Source organism: Trichoplusia ni, chromosome 12 (genome assembly GCF_003590095.1).
Source record: "Trichoplusia ni isolate ovarian cell line Hi5 chromosome 12, tn1, whole genome shotgun sequence".
Taxonomy (NCBI): Eukaryota; Metazoa; Arthropoda; class Insecta; order Lepidoptera; family Noctuidae; genus Trichoplusia; species Trichoplusia ni.
This window is the reverse complement of record NC_039489.1, coordinates 137,698-160,220: the sequence shown is the minus strand read 5'-3', so window position 1 is coordinate 160,220 and position 22,523 is coordinate 137,698. Positions and strand designations below refer to the sequence as shown.

General features: G+C 34.0%; 1 protein-coding gene across 4 annotated transcripts in view; it reads right to left on the bottom strand.

The window, feature by feature from the left end:
- Positions 1-22,523, bottom strand: part of LOC113499593 (fibroblast growth factor 22) — a 202,654-nt gene that overhangs the window by 141,363 nt on the left and 38,768 nt on the right. For all 4 annotated transcript variants that reach the window (XM_026880107.1, XM_026880105.1, XM_026880106.1 and 1 more), the window contains one exon: positions 12,937-13,404. In XM_026880107.1, coding sequence (XP_026735908.1) covers positions 12,937-13,156 — 220 coding nt within the window. In that variant the 5' untranslated portion in view covers positions 13,157-13,404. The remainder of the gene's footprint in view (positions 1-12,936; positions 13,405-22,523) is intronic.

The following is a 22,523-nucleotide window of genomic DNA, read 5'->3' as shown; positions in this document are numbered from 1 at the left end:
TCTAACAGCACAAGAATCGATTACTATATCGAGTAAACGTCTTGTTTGGGACTATCATAAACTCAAATGGTAGCTGCGATGGTACTTACCGATCGTATTGAAATCTTACATTACGATTCAATACGATTTTAAATAAAATGTGGAATGTTATACATTCGGTAGTTACACAAGTATGTTGTTACTTTGACCTGTTATATTTATTACAATGACTTCGAAACTGTTTTTATTGATCTCTTGAGGCCTTCCGTTCTTAAAATAGGAATAGGTAATTTTGTTTCATAGTCAGTAACATTAAAACGCACATACCTAGCATTTAAAGAGGTCGGTTATATTGCGTTTTCAAGAAACTCTTCAAAAGTCCGGGATAAAAACTATCCTGTGATCTTTCTCAAGGTCAACGCTATCTTTGTACCAAATTTCATTAAAATCTCTTCAGTGGTTTAGATGTCAAAGCGTAACAGACAGACAGAGTTACTTTCGCATTTATAATATTAGTAGGGATAGACGTATTAAATGATGAGACACTCATGATTACGAACTCTGGTTCGGTCCGAAACTAGTCGGACAATTCCGATAAAAACACATGAGTAAACCGTTGCATGCAACCTTACAAAACCTTAAAAGAGATTCGTAATCATCAACTAACGAAGTATTGTTTGAATATCCAAGTAATCGCTGTAAAGTCATTCCGACGCTACGAGAAAAATTATGATTATTTTTACGAAACCACTTAGAGGAAAATGGAACTTAAAATAAATCAAGGAACATCAAAGGCAACACGTTATTCATATCTTAATCGAACGACAATCTTGTACATACAAGGAAGAAAGTTATAACAATTATAATGAACAAATCATCTGACCATTTAAAATTCAAATCGGTTATTGGATTTTTCTCTCACCGTACATAAACATAGGGCAGATTTCACGATGTATGTAATGATTGCAATTGAATGTAACCTCGATAACTTAAGTCCAATGTTTGGATTTCATTTCACCATTATCATTGCAAAACTCAGTTTAGATAAAATTCATAGAACATGGTCATTCATTCTTGAAAAGTATAAATGCTCATGGAATTATTTTAATTTATGAATTGTTTCGCTTAAGTATATCTCGAAATGTCATTCAATATATTTGAATGATTTTCATAATCATAGGGATGTTTGACGGTTTCGTACAGTGAGCTTTAAAAATATCTAGAAATATATTAGGGGCTAACTGTCCGGGTGAACTACGTACCGCCTAACAGTCTATGATAACAGTGCAAAAATACATTTTTCAGTGCAAACCTTCCCTGGACTTTCACAAATATTTCAAGACTAAAATCAGCCAAATCGATTTACCGTTCTCGAGTTTAAGCGAGACCAACGACCAACAATTTATTTATATATATATATACTTACTGTCGATACCAATCTATTTGACATTTCAATTTTGACAGTTCCCAATTTAAACTCGATCTCGTAACTTGGTTCCTAGGAACGCCGTTCATAAAATTGCCTTAAAGATGGAGATGTGAAGAGGCTGTTAAAAGCATAACAGGTGTAAATTGCTATATTAAAAGACGCCGATCAATCTTGGTGTCGGCGCGGGCGCAGCTCGCATGCATATGGATACATCGTTTAGTCGCGAGGAAGTCTCTTCCTTTTTGGTCTTAAGATTAATGGCCGGTGATAAATTTTGTTTCAGTTTATTTTACAGTTTTTAGAATTTTGAGCTTAATAATGTTGTTAAATGACTATCTTTTTATGACGAAGAGTTTTTTTATTATTTGTTAATATTGTAGATAAGCTACAATGGACTCTGTGTTGGAGAAAATGAATCCGCGATCTTTGAAAAAGTTAAAGCTATAACCATAGAAAGTTTTATCAAAATTGGTTACGTGGTTTAGCCGTTATAGCTGAATAAACAAACAGATCAGAATGATTTTTGTATATCAAGTTCTTATTTGGAAAGTCTGCTCTTAAGCGTTTTGTAAGAAGTGAATTAATAAAAGTGGTTTATCGTAAATTAAGCGATAGTTTTAGATAATATTATCATTGAATATTATGATAAGAAAATACATTTACATAATTTTATATAATTAAAAATAAAACCGCCTCACATTCAAAGGTCGCTAGTAATATTTCACTGTCATCGTTATTTTTAAAACACGCATTGTTAAGAATCCATTATTTTATTGAAAACATGTACCTATGTGTTGATACCATGATTAATAGCTTGATATATTATGAATATCAGAATACATCTATTTAACACTGAATGGTATTTAAAAACCGGTCTTTTTGGACTCGCGATACTAAAGTTTCCGTACAAAAAGCATGAAAAAAAACAATTTGAGAAATATTACAGAATATACTATGCTTTTTCAGTAGTATAGATATATCCTTTGTTTACGACAAATTTTACAAACATACTAAAAAATACTTTAAAAAAACGTAATATTTAATAAAACATTGGTTACAATCAAAAGTTCCCGTAGGATCACACCAGGCTAATAACAAGCGGCCAGTTTGTTCCTTATGTCACCGGACGCGACAAGTTTCAGATTTAACGAGATTCGTTTTGGGCAGCCTCCGTTTGTTAGTACAGACCCTGTACTACGAAACCTCAAAAGTAAGATCCTTCTCATTGTGCAAGCGAGACAGCGCTATACTCTGCACCTAGCGCTATCCCGCTTCCACAGTTCCAACAGACCGGATTCAAGAGTTACTTGGTACAGGTACAGTAATAATACCGCTGTCTTCAAGACCTGTATGGTCATTTTTTTGTATCGGACCTTTTGGCGCGAAACTTTTTTTTTCGAATAAAAAACAGCGTGTAGTTTTATTTAGTTAGGGATTTTATTTAATGTATCGGTATGTTTGTCGGTATTTACTTTGAGTTACTTACAAAATATTTTGCACTTGCTCGTGACGAATCAATTGTCAAGATATAAATAGCAAGTGATGACTTTGAGGTTTTAAGTCTTTAATTATTTTTTTTTTTACAGATAATAAACAATTGTTTAATATAGGTAGTTGTACAACCAAACTTAGGCACCAAATAAAGTATCTTACAATAGCAATGTGACAAAACATGGCTTCGAAAGAATTGCTTTATGACTTGGCGATAAATTAGTAATTAAATGTATTATTTTGAAAGATATCTTAGACATTTCAGGACTCCTTTTCTGTTGCCGCCAAACAATAAGCAAAACGTTGAAAACCTAGATGGGTGACCATTTTTAAAAAATATTTGTACGGAACCATCAGTGCCGCGAGTCCAACTCATACTTGACCTATAAATAAAGTCTGTATCATAGAAATCTAAATAACAATATTTAGATTTCTATGGTCTGTATAATATAAATAATTAAAAAATGAATAAATCTCCTTTTCCTTATTTCGTTATCGTTGTCTTTTGACTAACCAGATAAAACCCCTCGGAATTTATTGACAAGTTTGAACCGACAATACATAATGTTGTAATTGCTGAAAAACTACACATTCCAAAAAACTAGTTCAAGATTATCCTAAACACAATCAGTATCGGATGACTCTAACATGAACAAGCCCAAACATGTCATTACTCATGTTAATATCATCAATTAACGAGTTACGTCATGTTACGTTACCTTAACCGTTAATTTGAACCAGTTTCGGTTCCCACGCCGGGGAAAACTTAATAATTTGGTGAACAAGAAAAATCTATTAAAGTTCTGTTTTGGTGATAAGTGATACTTATGATTAGGACGTTAAGCGGTGATTAAGTGCGCATCGATTACGATCACCTACATCGATGCGCACTTAGCGCATCGATGTAGTTTGCGAGTTTTAACGAAATAATTTCCGACTTTGAGACTTCGAACACAGAAGGTTTGGTTTTCACAATTTCGTACCTAGATGAATATGAAATCTGACTTTTTGTTTCCGCGCTGCCGTGTCAGGACTCCGGTTGGATCCAAAACCTTTTTTTATGACTTCCAAACTAAGCATCCTTGGATTCTAAGGGATTTCACAAACATTAAAGTCACATGCACAAAGACATATACATAGGTATGATTGACATACGTTATCCCTACTATTCTCAACTAATATTATAAATGCGAAAGTAACTCTGTCTGTCTGTGTGTCTGTCTGTTACGCTTTCACGTCTAAACCACTGAACCGATTTTAATGAAATTTGGTGCAGAGATAGAGTTGACCTTGAGAAAGAACATAGGTTAGTTTTTTATGAAGGACTTTTGAAGAGTTCTCTTGTAAACGCGATATAACCGACCTCGCCGCGGGCGAAAAGCTAGTTACATAATAATTCATATTTTATGATTTATTTAAAATTTTCATTCAATAGTAGTCATTTATGTAGTAAATATCAATATATAATACATAAATGCATCGATGCACTTTTTTCCTACAAATTGTGTTTTCCTTACGATAAGTTTCGTATTACGCGGTTTCGATTTGCAGTAAATCTTGTTTTAATTACTTATTAAGTATCGTTTTGTAGTAAATATATAGGCGATACCTCTGTAAACACGATAGAAATTTTATGAGCTTCATATGAGGAAATCTTTTAATCTATGTAATAATTATATGTATTTTATATAGCACTATCTGTTATGGCCGACTTCGTTCGCGTCGTGATGAAGATCGTGCTCTTATTAAACTCGCGATGGTATATTCTATAGCCTTTTTCAATACCGAATGATTTTTACGATCGGAACAGTAGCTCCCGAGAAAAAACTCTTCAGCTTTATTAGTAGGTACCTAGATCTTAAGCAGGAACATAATTATATATGAGAAACTATCTATTTACCAAGAGCAGGCACATAGGATGTTTTTAAAATCTACTTTACAATTTGTCAACAGAAAGTTAGAACATTCCAGAAATATTAAAAATAGCCCACCTTTGCACCGATAAAAGTCCAAGATAAACCCCAGCCACCATTCTTTAACAAACACTAACATATTTCTTTGACAAAACGAAATAAGCTAAACAAAATGACACCTCTGTCCATGTATTGTTCTGCCCACACCAAGATGAACGATTACACTCATATACCAATCGCGTGCGCATCTGATGACTGATTTATTTGCTTTTAAAGATGGCGGCTCGCGATTCGAATTTTGAGATAGAACAACTGTCAGATAGCCCAGTTTAGTACGTATTGTTGTATTAGAGGCTTTAGAATATTCGCGGTCTTTTGTATTGTGTTACCGTGGTCTCAAGTATAAGGGAATGGTGAAATACACTCTGGGAGTAGTTGCCCGTAAGAGTTTAGCATGATTTCCATTTTTTTAAAGTGCGGAGAAAATTTAGGAAAAAAAGGCTTAAAAACTAAAATTTTCTGTGTAAAAAAGGGTGGATATTTTAAAGTATCTATATTTGGTTAGTTCCCATAAGTGAAGCCCAAATATTGTTTTAGATAGTTCAAAGATGACCCACTGACCAATCTTGAAGAAGAGTTGAAACTATGTCAAGGTATGTGAACAGTCAAGTATATGTAAAGTCTAAAAAGAAATAATACCTTTTTGCCGCAAACAACGCGAATTTTCGTTCGTATCGTGAATATCGATAGTTATTTTAAAAAAAGACTGTAGGAAAGCATCAATCGTGGCGCGCAATTGCGGAGGCATATGTCCAGCATTGGATGAATATGAGCTGACGATGATGATGATGATGAATCACCATCAATACATTTGTAAGTCAGTTAATACGACTTCAAGTACCTTCAGATTGCCAAAAGAGCTCTTTACAAATACATAATAACACATTTTTCTAGAACAAATTACGTACCGGAAGCTCTTATAACAATATTATCGAAACATATATTATTACTAGCTTTTCCCCGCGACTTCATCTGCGTGGTTAGAAGATATAAATTATGATTTTTTGCTTCGCTCCTATTAGTCGCAGCGTGATAGTATATAGCCTAAAACCTTCCTCGATGAATGGTCTATACAACACAAAAATAATTTTTCAATTTGAACCAGTAGTTCCTGAGATTAGCGCTTTCAAACAAACAAACTCTTCAGAAAAGAAAGAAAGAAAATAACTTTTATTACGTGCTTGTGACCCAGAAATACATAAGGACGAATTGTACAAAATTGAGACATTAAGGTAAGAATATGCGTCGCAAACACGCAATTCAGCTTTATATATTAGTATAGAAGTATAGATTCACGTGTTACGTACGCAGTCTATAGTTCCATTATCTACATCTTGAGACCTTGATATTCCTAATAGTAATTAAACTGTCCTCGTTCAGACAAAAAAATGGCGGAAACACATGTCATGGAATCCCCATGACTAGACGGTCAGTTTTTTTTATAGCCGTTCTAGACGATACAATATTATAGGCTATATTTAGGCTAGTAGAAGATTTTTTATCAGTAAGCGAGTAGGTAAAACATCGTTTTTTTTTTATTTAAAGCGCACTTCTGGTGTGATATGTTTTTGTTGGTGGCGTATGCTGAATAAAGTTTTTTACCATGTACCAATGTGATCTAATTTATCATGATCATTATGAAGATATTTTTTAAGACACGTTTACGATATTTTCTCAGAAATAATTTTCTGTGCTCTGCGGTTGTATTCGCGTATCAGTAAGTAGTTCCTGCTTCAATAGCACTAATTGTCAGTTTTTTCTTTTTCAGAAAAAAAAACATTTATACACTTTTTAATCAAAACAATATTGTTACCATAAATATAAACCAATTTTCTTATAATAGGACTATTATATTATAGTGATTAAATTAGTATTTCTGTATCAATCACGACACTTCTCTTTGCCAATAGAGTTAGTTTTTCCCTATCAAAACGTATATCTAGAGAAATTTGTATCTATAAAACAATAACCAACACATGAGGTCTTTATCTCTTTACAATCACTGCCAAACCACCTTCAATAAAGAAGTAATTGATATAATCGGACCACTGGATTACAAGGCAGGCTTTCCACATACAATCATATGAAAACACCTGACTTTTAACTGGTAAAGTTTCTTTCAATCTTAACGATAACGACATAGAGACGATTTTTGATTGATACAGATTTTTAGGACGACTGGTTTAAGTTTGTATTAGTACGTGTACGGTATGTTCTTAAATGTCGCAATCTGGGGAAATTGCTACCGGGAAGTGAAGAAAGGCTGTTTTTGTGGCAATAAAAATATTTTAATGTCGTTCGGAATGATTTTATACAATGATCGGTGTTCGTTGTCAAGTGACATGTTTTTCATTATAACCGACATAAAAAAGTACAGGAACAATTGAGTTGTCTTTTTTATATAGAAAAAGATGCTCATAACGTGAAAATGTAATGATAATACTATAATGTTTTTAGAATCCCGTTTTAAAACAATAAAACTGACCATTTGCCACGGTGTGTAATTTATAGGATGCATTAAGTAAAAGCGTAAACTATACGCCTAATTAACAAAAAAACTCAAAACGAATAATTAAAAATACCAATTTAGAACGAATTTAATTATCCGATAAAATAAACTAAACGTTATAATTAATGTCAAAATTTATTGAAATCTAAAATTTAATGACCCCTAAACTTAATTATGAAAGCTCAATAGTATTAATTTAATATTCGAGGAAAAAAATATACAAAATATTTAAATAGTGTAAGGCCGGGCGGGACATACCGCTAATATTCAAGCGAAAAAAAATAATTACTTCCATACATTGAGATATTACGTGTTTCAATAGAAATGATTAGCAATTCTTGAGAAAAAAAACCTTAAACGATTTTAGAGTAGCGCAAAAAGATTTATGTTTTATAGTAAAACTAGCTGTTGCCCGCGACTTCGTCCCCGTGGGTAGAAGATATAAGTTATGATTTATACCTGCCCTATTTTTTTTCACATTTTCCTTTGTATCTTCGCTCCTATTAGTCGCAGCGTGATAGCCTAAAGCCTTCCTCGATGAATGGTCTATTCAACACAAAAAGAATTTTTCAATTAGGACCAGTAGTTCCTGAGATTAGCGCGTTCAAACAAACAAACAAACTCTTCAGCTTTATATATTTGTATAGATAAGTAAGCCTATAAATGTACCACTGGGCACAGGCCTATCATAAAAAAAAAACGTTTAAGCTTAGATCATCACATAACCTAACGCGATTTCAGATTCCAATATTTGGTATCTAGCTTTCGTCACTATGTTACCATTGGTCAAATAGTCACAATGGCAATTGCCTGTATTGGGACCGAACCTGCACTTCATGCATACAAATCTATACATATTAACATGAGGCCACAACACGAGTAAAGATTTGTTGATTGTGATAACGCCCGATAACATATTCATTAAATTTAAATTTGAAAAAAATATGTCAATCGCTATCCGATACACTGGACCGTTAGATTCACATAAACTGAAGTTTATAACGTAATAAACAATATCCACTGAATATTAATGTTTTTAATCAATTGTTTTTGACAGATGTACCACGAAACAAACAGTCTTAACCTCGAATGTAGAGAATACGGCAACATACTATCTTCAAATTAATTTCACGAGTATTTCTTACTTACACAAGCTTTATGTTACAAAACCGATATACTTGTTGGTAAAAGCAAAATACAAAAAGTGCATGCCAGTACAATCATAGAACGAAGAGAAATGGAGGGAAGTGCTCGCATTAGGCGGTATACGTGAATAGGAACCGCCGACCTCAAATACAGAAAAAATACTCTGCAAGATATATTTTTCCTTCGGGATCAAAATACAAGTGAAGGCAAATTAAATTTGAACTTTCAGTTTCAGCATCTGATCAATATATACATGCATAAATATATCAGTTCGAGGGGAAATCGGGATTAAGATGGAATTTTATTTCTAAGATATGTTGAGACAAATATGAATATTAATTAGAAAGGTGATGGTAAATAAAATCTTGTGAATTGATTACAGACTTAAAGGTATTTTTCTATTATTCCATGTTTTCAACTAAGCATGCATTTTATATTAAGAAAAAGTGGGCGAGAATCATTAATTCACGATCAAGCTAAAGTTGATCCTATCCTCTTAATATTGACACGCATAACCCAAATGCCGCTTCCACCTGCCTCCTAAATTCCACAAACGGAATAGCAACAGCTCAATAGAAACTGTTCGCTATCGGTATACGAAATCTCCATTTGAGTTCATAAAGTTGTTATTATATTTACGATCTCAATCTTAGCAGTTTGGACCACCTTGTCTAATGCTCCGGGCGGTTCAAATCTTCCTATGAAGCCATTATCACAAGTTCGTTTAACAGATTGTGAATACCAAATATGTAATTACGAAGGGAATTAAGACTGTTTGGTGTTATTACAAAGAACTGTTATTTGAATGTCTTTCAGGATGTGTAATTATTCCGTCTCATAGTTTTGTTAAATAAAAAATAGGGCAGGCCTGATTTATACCATTAGAAAAACTGGTTCGGAATATCGTCTAGTGGATGTCTAGTTGGTTTGAATATATTAAGTGAAGGTCCGCAAAAAATATTGCGAAATGACTACACGTATGTTCGTGTGTTATTCAGATATCCGATCGGTATCTTCTTGTCAGCGCGGTGGTCTATCTACAAGTAAAAACCTCTATGGACCAGTAGCGTGAATTTAAATTTGAGAAACAGCAAGATATTGGTCTAAGGCTTTCGTTTAGCGGTCCATTAAAAATTAAAAAGTAACAAGAACGTAGTAACACAATATCATAAATTTCATTACCAAGGAGGTTTATATCTTTCTCAATTTTACTATGGGGTCATTTAAACACAATTTTCAAAAGCTTTCCGATTTTAACCAACGAAAAATTGTCGAAATTATTATTTTGAAACATGAAGATTGTACAACTACACTTAAGATCACACGCAATCACAGTTTGAAAGTCTAATGGGCATGTATCAGTAATTTCGCACACCATATTGACTCTTATTTGAAAGCAATAATTTCGTCATGTTTCTACCAAGTTGAATGAAATGACCCTGACGTGTTATACACAAATGTATTTAAGTACTTAGTATTATACTATAAGAATTCTCCTAATTGTACTCATTAGTGGTTTTTTACATATCTAGAGGTCAAGGACACACTTAAGAGAATTTTGTGGCTTACGTATTTGAGTTTTATTATTCTCCGAAAGCAGATGATTCGTGGAACAAATGTTCTGTTTACGAATTTTATAATTATTGATGGAGAAAAATAAAAAAACTTCCTCATTTCCAATGGGTATTATTAAACGCAGAATGGGGAGCTCGTGGCTAAGCTATAACCGCATAAGTGATTCGATCACAGGTTAAGCTATGCTTGGCGCGGTTGGTCCGTAGATGGGTGACCATCTTTGACATAACGAGTTCCTCCGTGTTTCGGAAGGCACGTTAAATTGTGGGTCCCGGCTGTTATTCCTACATCTTTGACAGTCGTTACAGGTAGTCAGAAGCTTGAAAAAGTCTGACAGCCAGTCTAACCAAGGGGTATCGTGTTGCCCAGGTAACTGGGTTGAGGAGGTCAGATAGGCAGTCGCTCTTTGTAAAACACTGGTACTTAGCTGAAACCGGTTGGACTGGTAGCCGACCCCAACATAGTTGGGAAAAGGCTAGGCCAATGATGAATGGGACCGTACTAAAAACTTCTCAGATTCTTAATTTTTAAAAAACTTGTCCTGCATTAAGAAATTAATCCTTGCGTCGCGCGGGTTCTAGTCACGTGCACCAAGACACCCGGACTCAGGACTAGCATTTGTGTGAGCAATGGAAGTAAAAAGACCTGAATTATTCCATCATGACTTCTATATAAAATAATTTTATCTACAAATAATACTGGTTAAATACAACAGTAAAAACATTTAACTGTCCAGTTATAAAAAGTGATCGGTGTGATATTCATGGATTACAAAATTTAACTTCGCGCGTTAAGATTAGAATCTACCGCGCTCAGAAGTTATTTCCCGTTTATTTTAACGACATATTGTGAGTACGCTGTTACACGGTTTGCGACATACTCACGACACGTTACGCCGTGTTACTTTAAATTTATATTCATGATCTTTTCTTACATACATTGATAGGCTGAAAATTAACTACATCGGATTTATGTAATAGAGAAACAGCTTCATAATTCTATTAAAGGTTTTGAATCTACTATCTTCTAATAACTTTATCTTGGTTTATTGCGAAAGAACACTTTAACTTTTATAGGAAATCTTAACGGTATTTCACCACTTGGTGAAAAAGGAAAATACATCAGTTTTCTAGCGGCTAAAGGTGTTTAGAAAATAATTATCTTTAAATAAAACGGCTTCATTAGAAAAAGTTTCTAAGACTTATATGCTACAGTTCAGTTTAATCCAATAATTGAAATTACTTCAGCTTCATAGATTGAACCAAACTAATCTATGATCGTGGAAAAAAAATCATTTGTTAAAAGTAAAATAAATACTTTGTGCCAAGGTTTTTGCGACACGATGAGTACATTCACAGCGGTATTAATCAGTCTTTAAATATTGACAAATAACGTTAACCTTAACTGTGTATTGTTGGACCTTGTGTTTATCTTTTAAGTTGAAGTTAACTTTAAAAACTTAATGGAATCGTTCAAGTTGTATGACAAAGACGAGTTTTAGCTACGTGACTTGTGGCAAAAAATTAATTGTACTATCTGTATTAACATTCTTGACGGAATGGAAATTGTTAAACTTTCATTTGCTGTCAATCCAATTTTTAAGCAAAATTCTGAAAAAATCTTGCTTAAATGCAAGATTTCGCTTCCAGACAAATATGATCCGACTGATTATCAAAATTGATAATTTTGTAATCTAAATACAACTTAACCACTTGTGGGAAACATATCATTTCGAATTCTTATTGCTAGACTCTTGGTATTCGACAAAATCAAACATAAGGATGATAGAGAGAGTCGGAACCAACAACTTAGATTGAATTTTGAAAACCGGTGTGTATTTGAAGCCATTTTTATGCTGAACGGATCCCATCTTCTGCTACTTAAATTTTCTTACACTTTCCAAGGATTTTCTTCACTTCAAGTCTTAGTACAGCATTTCCATACAACACAGCATGAAAGTAGCAACAGTCAGTATTTATCTTGAACGGGAAAGTTTCTTACCGAACAACTTAGTCAAGTAACTACTTGACGGATACTGTTTGTTTATTTACTTGTATAAGATTTAAATAAGGACAAACAAGGTAGTTGGGACTAGGAAACTACCGTTCTAGCAAGACATAAACAAAAGTATATACATTATAATTTATCGAACTATGGCGTACCAATCGAAATTGATAAGACATTAAACACACAGAAGCTTGCCTTATACAAGCTAAGTCATTGATTTTTGGTGTACAGTACATTCTAACGGGCATAGTTACAAAACAGACAAATAATTCATCGGTAAAACAAAAAGAAGATAAAATTCAATTGATATAATTGGGAGCAGTCAGTGTACCGGTGTGATGTCGATACAATCAGCTGATATTCGACATCGCGCAACAAAAACTTTGAAGGCTTTCGATATTGTGAAAGAGTACAAAACCAACACGAATTCATAATTATCTTCAGATTTAAAATCCAACGATAAAATCAAACAAAGTCTGTGTAGCTAAGCCCGTTTTATGTCCTATTGTTTCCTAATTATGTTCATTTTATGACATGAGATCATTTGTGTTTATTCAGATACCAAACGACGATTGTTATGAAAACGCGAGATAAAAACCGAATATGTTGTTGTTATCATTATCATCATTATCCACATTCTCTATCCACTGCTGGGCATAGACCCTCTTCCCCTTCTTCGTTACTTCTACGGTCCTGTGCTGAAAGGGCTGTCATCTAGAATCGACCCAAAACAACTATTTCGTCGACCTATCTTTCTCTCGGACGAGCGTCGCTTATTTTGTCTTATCTTATGTTGTTGATGATGGACTACAAACAATGGTACTCACTGTAAACGCTGTTGTAATCTGTGGTGCCGTTGACTGTGCCATCCGGCAGCAGCTGCAGATAGCGATTCTTGAGGAACATCTGTATGGTGCGGGAGGTGCCAGTTATGTGGCTCAGGTTGGCGGAGCGCTGCGCGCGCGGCTCGGGCGCGGGCGCCGCGGCGCAGGTCGCGAGTGCCAGTGCCGCCAGCAGCAGCCGCAGCGGGCGCGTGCGCGAGCGCATGGCGCGCCGCGCCCATGGCAGCCGCCCGGACGCCGTCACTGCACAGCACCGCCTCGCATACCCCGCTCAACCACCCACGACGCCTCTCCACCACCCAGTCTCATTAAAACCTTCCCTCTTCGCTTATAACTCAGTTCGGTTGACTCTCACACGCATCATACCTAGCACCCTCATATTACTGCTATTGCACCATATTATTGACGAGTTCTCGGTTTACAAGTGCCGCAAAGCCGGATCGTTCACACGATCTGAAACAAAATAATTGTGTGTTTAATAATAGCGTGTGGACAAATTGGTAACTGATACAGTGAGTTGTGACGTCACTCCGATTCGGATACCACTAGCCAAATACAGGCAATGCAAATATACTTAAGCTGACAATGTCTAGACATTACTTCGAATTATGATTAATTGTACAGCCGCGAACAAAAAGAAAGACTGAAAGGAAAATAATACAATGTACATAATTGTACGTTTACTTAAAATTTTAAACCGTCTTTGACATGGTGCGGACAACCTAAATGGGAGAATTTATGAAGTTTGATTTTAGCACAACAGCGTACGTTAAAATCTAACTCCGTCCTCCAAACACGGCTGGCACATGGCTATAAACGTTTTCAGCACAAACATGAACAGCGAATGACAACGGGCATTACATCTGTTGATACTACGGACGAAACTGATCTCACTTCGGACGATGTGAGAATTCCAAACAGCTATTGAACATATTTAAACAAGGCTCTAACGAAATTACTGTGAAAACAATGAAGCAGGTGACTACTCATTACAATAGAAAGGATTATTTGTTTAAGTTGGTTTAAACACTTCCGTGTATTGTTAACTTTTTATTTAATTATGACCATTGGATAGTAGTATATTTGAATACATGGCACTAAAAATACATACAATCTTTCAAATGTCACAACACTACGAAAATATTCTAAATCGTTCATTTTTATCCTGACTTTCACTAAAACATTTATATATCCACCACAAAATAAAATCAGCATCAGAATCATTTATTTTCTATTTAATTTGACAATAATCTCCGTTAAAGAATCCACGCACATTGCATCTATTAAACAAAACAAATAACCCTAATTTAATCCCATCACCACTGTCAAACATTCAATGCAAACTTAAAACAGAAATAACAAAAGAAGATTATTAGATATTTATATCAAGGAGACACCAACATTTGTAAAACAAAATCGCATCAAAACATTTGAGGTTGACCGAAAATAAAAAAAAATCTTTTAAATACAATTTATTAGGTGTCGGTTGCCAAGGAAAGCAGCTACCGATCGGCAAAATTGTAGGTCGTCAATATGTCCGACTTTCAACGTTGAATGCACGATTTGATCTCTGTTAAGGTGGGGTAGACTGCTTTGAGATAAGACGCGATTAACTGTCCGCATCCAGAACTACTCTCGTTGGGCCTAATGAAGCTATCGTTGTTACGTATTGATACTCTTATCCACTTTCCAACACCGGCTTTAACTTAGACGTCGGAGTTATGACCGTCTCGATTCTATCACATTACTGTTACATTACCGATCCTTTGAAGGTTTTAGTTCATGCGAAATTTATTTATAGCTGTATGTATAGTTCTGCCAGAGAAAACATTGGTTTGCCATAATAATGAGTTCTATCGAATAAAGAATAATGGGGGTATAAAAATACACTCAATTAAAAAAAAATGGGTTAAGCGGTTTCGGATTTCAATTACGTACACCGTGATACGAGAATTCTATACATAAGATTTTTATTAAGATATCCAGATATCTTTGCTCGTGCCTTGATTAGTGTTGGATTTGGTATGTCATGAAATTTCAATTTTATAACAAGCTTCTCTAGCCAAGTGACATTTCTACAATCGCTAACGTCTGGAACTGCTATTTTAATTTGTGTGTTATTGACCAATACTCGAAATTAAAAGAAGCAAGGCGATAAATTGCGGCTTTCTCTGCCCTTCAATCTTTAACGTCGACCTTTAAAGCAACTTTTACTATCATCTTGAGATCATTTACGCGATTTAACTGCGGTTTTGCTGTCTTCAATCGGATTGAAAACATCAAAAGCAATTACGCATTGTAAGTATAACACACAATTGTCACGAATTACTTGCTACGCCTGGAGCAGTTCTTACAATTACAGGACTCTTGTCACTTCGCACAATGTATTGTTTTCGACCCACATACGCAATTATTTAATGGATTTTATTGATTCATACCACTTTAGGTTTGACGTGATCAAATCGTTATGAGTAATGTTCGAATGTTGTTCATTTGTGCATTCAGTACCTCTGTGTTTTGTATCTTCAGCACCGACCAAAACAATTTGTATTTTATTTTCTCTTTGCTTAACATTTATATGTAAGTCATCATATATCTTTACATCATTATTTACCCTAGCATCTTTAACTTATTAATGAATTAACGTCACTGCTTTGTGGCTAATCCTAAATACTTTTTTTTCAAAAATTTGTCTGACATATATCAGATTGTTTAGGTACTTTTTCTTCATTGACTTGTAAAAGAACTTGTCTTCAGTATTTAGCTTTCTCCCTTAATATATCTGGAACACAATCTGGTCCCAATTTGTCAACACGATCTTACTTCAGTGGTAGCTGGAAACCAGTCGACAATGGTTTGAGATTGCAAATACTACTAGCTTATTCTATTTCATATTTATCAACAGATTGTAATTGGTTGAGAACTTAAGCTTTAGTTAAGCCTCTTTAAATGGCAGTTATGTTTTATTGCATTTGACTTAGAAGTAATTTGCGCAGAAAACTTAGGGTTTTAAAACGATTTGTATGCTCAACCATAAGTAATTTAGGTGAAAAAGCATGATGGTACAAAGTGAGCTCGTTTTTTCTGAAACGATAGAGAATAACATTCTTTAAAAAAATAGCGCTTTTAGACCAACAAAAAAGCAACGAAAGAGAAAGGATTATATTAGATTTCGATTAGATTTTTATCTTAGAAGTTGAGTTCAATTTTTCGCGATGTGTTAAGACTGGAACCAAAGAATTCAATATTCCATTATACCGCAAGAAAATCCATTGAAACGTTTCAATCTTTATTAAAAAGCGTATCATTCTCAAACCGCAGCGATATTTCAAATGTCGTTTTTGAACGCATTGCCTCGCTACATTCGGTGGGCGTAGATCATTAATCATTATCTGTTTCACCGTTTATAACTAAAAGGCTAATTAATTGGCAATCACTATCATAATTTTCTCGTTCTAATTCAATATATCTTCGTTTATTATGCTTCAGTTTTGATGATTTGTGAACGATATTTTAGGTTTCTACAATAATCGAGTTATGTTTTTTTTTTCAATTAACTGTGGATTTATTTTCCTATATGGAATTAAACTGGCTACCTAAACCTCTGCATTAAAATGAATGAAATGTAGCAGATACTGTTAAAAAAAGGTTTCAATTTTTTCTCCTCTTTCTTTCTTAATTACTGTAAGGAAATATAATATGTAGTTAATTATCCATATCAAAATCAAAATTTTTCTATTTTAAAATTTACACCGTCAAAGTAAATAAAACTTGAATCAATATTCCTAAAATAAGATCTGTTATCAGTGACTCTCGGTTTCCGTTATTAACAGTAATAGAAACCGGGATCTTATTACGTATAGCTGAATGATCTCGATACACCTATGGTAACGGTCACCCATCCTAGAACTGACCATGAAATCAAGACGACTGAACCGCGATGAATAATGACCGTTAAACCACGAATATCGCATAAAACTAAAACCGCCTGAACAAAAAAACCGGACTTTGGAACTATATTTGATAATAGATTCTGCCTTTGAGCTTCAACTGCGTGAAGATCTGTCATCGCGGCAATTTTTTTTATATTATTATATAAAATACTAGCTGATGCCCGCAGTCGCTGCAGGGCCCCGTGTGCCCGCTACATATCCAAAATGACTTATAGAACAAAGGACCTTATAAACTATCTGCGTACCAAGATTCTTCTAGATCCGTTTTTTGGTTTTTCGTGAAAGAGGAACAAACATCCATTTATAGATACTTTCGTTAATAATTTTAATATTATTCGTAGATGCTCTAACCGTATACAAAATATCATCAACACCGGTTGAGCGGTTTATCCCAACAAGGATAACGGATAGATTAACACTTACATTTATTTACTTAATTTATATTATCAGTACGTTTGACGTCACTGGTAAGACCAAAATGTTTATTATTATAAAGTTGAAACAAATCAATCGCGCTGATGTCAAAATACGCTCTGCTGTTGGTTCTACGAATTCCATTCGCTTTTCCTGTTCAACTGTTTTATGCTCTTCAATGATTTTGCCTTAAACATTTCTAATCATAGCTATATGTTTCTTGATAACTTTGACGTAATTTCTATACGATTTCAGTAAGTGACTTTTTTTAGTAAAAGTTGTACTTTCGAATTCACGTCACCGAAAGTTTTAATGTCTTGTAATCCATTGAGCTCTTGTTTGGTAATAAAAATACTTATATTAATCCATTACTCCTTATTAGGAATGCCCTCTCCATTTAAGCTTATAATGTTTTCGGCAAATTTCTGTTCCTCACGCGACACTGTCATTTGCCATCAATCCGAATTCAAGCATTTCATTTCGTTCTTACCTTTACGGGTAAATGTTTTAACATTTCTTGAAATATTCCATATTACTCATGTTTCGAAGATAAAAGCGTCCATTCTTAAGTATAATATTTCAATTTCAAATGGGATCTTTCAAATATTTCCATTACTCTTTAATATTTATTTATTTATTTATTTATCACACACACATTTACTTTGCCATTACAGATATCTTAACCTAATTCGACATAGTAACTAAAAATATAATACCTTAACTATATTTCCTTACATACTACACAGTAAGTGGTTTCTTCTAAATCGATTTACAAATTATTTAGATTCTTACATGATGTATTATTTAGAAACACAAATATCCCCCGTTCAAGAGCGATTCGGAGACGCGACATTGAGGGTTCTGTACAATTTCTAGCCGTTACAATCGTGGCTTAAGATCGATTTTTAATTGTAGTATTTCTATTAATTGAGGCAATAGAAACATGTCACCTCTAAAAATTCAACTCTCTGGTTATCACAATTCATGAGATACAGCCTGGTGACGGACAGACAGCGATGCTTCATTATAGAGTCAGTCAATAATAGGATTCAATTTTGACCCTTTGGGTACTGAATCCCAAACAACATTTAAGATAAGGTAAAGTACTTGTGAACTTCTTAAATACGTATCGTATTCAGCCATTGCTATATTTAGGAAAAGTTCTGGCTTCTGGTTTTTACCTATCATCGTGTGAAACGCAAAAACAACTCTAATTTAAGCTCCTGTGTGAAAGGGTGTTACTTGGTTAATAGTAGGTTTCTGAACTTCATCGAGGATATTTATAACTTTAACCCAATACAGGTCTTGCTTTTCATGAAGTTTAGGAGGTGGGATGGTGTTTTTAACCTTCTAAAAAAGTGTGTCTATTTTTGTTTCGAACATACAAAAATAAAGGTTTTAATTATTATATACATATAATGTATATTAAAGTAACCTTAAAACAATATTTTGTCTTTTCTTCTGCATTTGATTTCGAAAGAGCCTTACTGATTCCTACAACAACGAAAGTTCCACGTATTTAAAATTATTTTAAATTTAAGTAGCATAAAACGTCTACTTTATCTTAGATCTTTTTTCAAAGCGAATTAAATAATGGTAATTTTATTAATCGGCCTTTTTTATGTTTACAACCCGAAAGGACAGATTTTGTTTTTCGTTTAACGTAAAATAGCTGTCATTTAATTTCATAAGGTTTGACTCAGTAGTTTTCATTTTAAATCGGTTGTGTGATATAATAAAAAAATATTATCAAATCATTAACATTGTCATCGGAGCCAATATTAATGCTATCATCACAGAATAATGGCTTGACACTATAACAATAAGGTATTCCATTGACGTTCTACCTTCACCCATACCGTAGCATGACTTCCCTATTATCTCAACATATTCAAGAGGCCATTGCATCAGCAACCGCGTTAAGATAACACAAGATTCATACGATACATCCGATTACAATAAGCTTTCTATACATCTGAATTTTAGATTTTTGGAGATCTGTAGACTGTTTTGGATTTTATGAAACCTTGGTTTGGTCATTGAGATTAGTATTAGCTTGTCTACTACTTCATTAAAACGCTTTTCAGTACCATGCTAGTTTTGTCATTGTGTGGTGAAAATTTTAAGAAAATATGCGTTTAAGTTAAGTCGTATTTTGGTTTTTAAGGGCATGTTCTTTGCGAGTCTGCTTATTTATATAAATGATAAATTTGATTCTTTGGGAACAAAGATACAATACTAACTTGTCTTTAGGCACATTGTGATTTATTTTCTTCTGATTAACTTCCGAACTAACGCTTTGCATGTGTTGATTAAAATTATTATAACGGAATATTAACCTTTAATAGATGACCTTTCCACCAGGTGGCATTGGCAATGTTCGCAAACAGCTCTGGCTATCGCAGTCCACAGCTGGACAAAGCCAGAGAGTAAAATCATGCTATCCGTTAATTGACCTTTTTTAAAACAATCACAAGATCAGCAATACCACCCTCAATCAACGATAGTTTTCTTCCCATCACCATCTTGCATACGGACCCGCGTTAACAGAAAAACTTCTTAAAATCACACCAGTATCTAAACCGCTCTTATCTTGGAGATACGTGACCGAACTGAACAATCTACTTTTATTGCGATGTAATCTACAGATCGACATTATAATAACTGATTTTGACCTCAGAGACAACATAGCAAGGTTTTCGAAAACTTTCAACATTTTTGTTTTAGAAACAATTACTCTGAGTCAATTATTAGATTATTGGTTGAATAACGATAAAATCGTTAATAATGTCGTGAATATAAAATATAGTAAATAGCTTTAAAAGCGCCAAGGTTAAGTAATGAAAGCCTAATTCGCTGAATTATGGGGAAACTAGTTGTTGCCTGCGGCCACGCCCGCTACTACTCAAAAATGATCCAACAGGAAAATACAATTGCGATAAAAACTATTGTATGGGTTAATCATGATTCTAAACTATCTGTGTATCGTTTAAATTCTATCAACAAACATCTATACATACAAACTTTCGCGTTTAATAAAAGAAGCATTTGAATTTGTATGATTTTTTGAACTCTCCTGCTCTAGAATATTATTTTACACTTATAGTGTTATTTTAATGCATCGCTAAAACTCACAGTTAATATTACTCTTAAATCGAGATACCTTCGAGCATCAAAGATCGACAAACTCAGCAAAAGTATCAGAAAGAGCCAGATAGTTCATCGAACCACAAGTACTTACATAACCCAAAGAATTAATCTTGCATTTCAATCGAAATTTTAGTTGTTGGACTACGAAAATGCATTAGCATACCATCAATAACGTCATAAGAGCCAACAGGTTCCAAATGTTGATTTAAAATTATACATATGACCTTGACATGCATACGAATTATTACAAATGAAATATTTAAAGTCGTAACAATTAATAAACGGGTATTTATCGATATTATGTTGAATTATTTGATGTTAAGTGGACAATAAGTTTCGGATAGGAAGCTAAATGGCATTCTTGAATCTGGGTGGTCAAGTCTGCGAATTCGTTTTATGATTCGCTTTATGGTGAAAGTATAGACACGTGTCAGAGCTCGAAGCTTAATCTTCTGAAGTTAGCTCTACACAATCTTTGACATTATTAGGTGTAGCAAGTGAGCAAGTGTGTTGTCTGCAGCGTTTTTTTTCTTTCCGATCATTTTTCAGAGTAAACCTGTAGCGGTCTTTGGACTTTGAAAATAATATTAATAATATGAACACCTGACTATATTTCTTCCGTTCTAACAGCCACTTTACTAAGATACTGTTGATTGACAAAACGAAGAAAGCTGATATAAATGTTATAGATATACCGCTAATGCCACGAACTACGCAATTAAAGTTACAGCAAAAAATATTTTTCTTAAATTCTATCAAAAATAAACCCAACGCACAAAAAGAGACAAATAAGGATTTATTCAATATGCGAGATATAATCTGTGGAAACGTGTCAGTTGTCAATGACAGCTGACAGATATTTGACGTTATTGGAAAATTACACGCCCCTCGGCTGAACTTATTACCACACAGTAGGAGCAACACGAAGACAGACAGAGTATTGTATTTAGAACCTCTCGACAGAAACCTTATTAACTGTCATGTCAATTCGACTTGACAAGCAAAATGGCGGACATGGTCTTTGTCACTTGCATTGTATCTTTTGATGATGTGATTTTTTGAAGATTTTTCATAGGCAGGTAGTCTTTCAGTAGTCTTGCTATCATTGTTTTGCAGTATATTAGGTCGATGTATAAAGACAGCGATATTATCAAAATATTCAACGTCAAGTACAGTATCATCTAAAGTTTGTTTCTTAATTCCAATTTCTGGTTTCCAAATTGGTTCAGATGTACATCATCAGAATTACAATATCTTTTCGAGTGACTTGTATTATTTATTTCCAGTTATTTGTCTTTTGACGTTACGGAGTTTGATCAGGCACATTGTTGAACGTTTAGGCATTAAAAGACTTCTTCATAAAAATGACATAAGGACCTATTTTTGACTTAGTGTATGATTTCGTGTATGCTTTGGTACCTGGCGCGTAATTACCATTATATCATCCCGGCATGTTTTGCACTAATTGACACCACGTGCTTATTCCTTGAGCAGTCTTATTCGAGTTAGATTTTTACTTTTTAATATGTTGTTAAATGAGAAAGATTGCGAAAATACGTCATCCAATTTCCTAACGCAAAATTAAAAGCGAGAAATTTCAAGTATATACCAATCCCACCAAAAACATTAAATGTAAAAAAATGCCAAGTCTCTCGATGCAGTCTTTCCATCGTAAAAAGTTTTGAGATCTCATAGAAGCCAAGTCCTATTCAAAATATTTTGTAGTTATAAATCAACATTTAGTAATTGTATCAATAGTTTTCTTTATATTATAATTATAGTGACTTGGCAATGAGCACAAGAAGAAACAAATAAAACGGCATATTTGTAGGAGTTGAAAGTTACACACACCGCATGCGTAAACATTAATATCACAAAATTAATTTTTTTTTGGTTTATCCGTGTCGTCCCAACCGAATTTCGGCAACGGCAGTCAGTCTTAGTGTACTCTCGATTCATTTACTTTCATAAAGCGATGGCCCGTAAGGTATTCTTAATTATTGTATTGGAGCATGTAGTCGGTAGTGACCATCATGATTCACACATAACAAATAA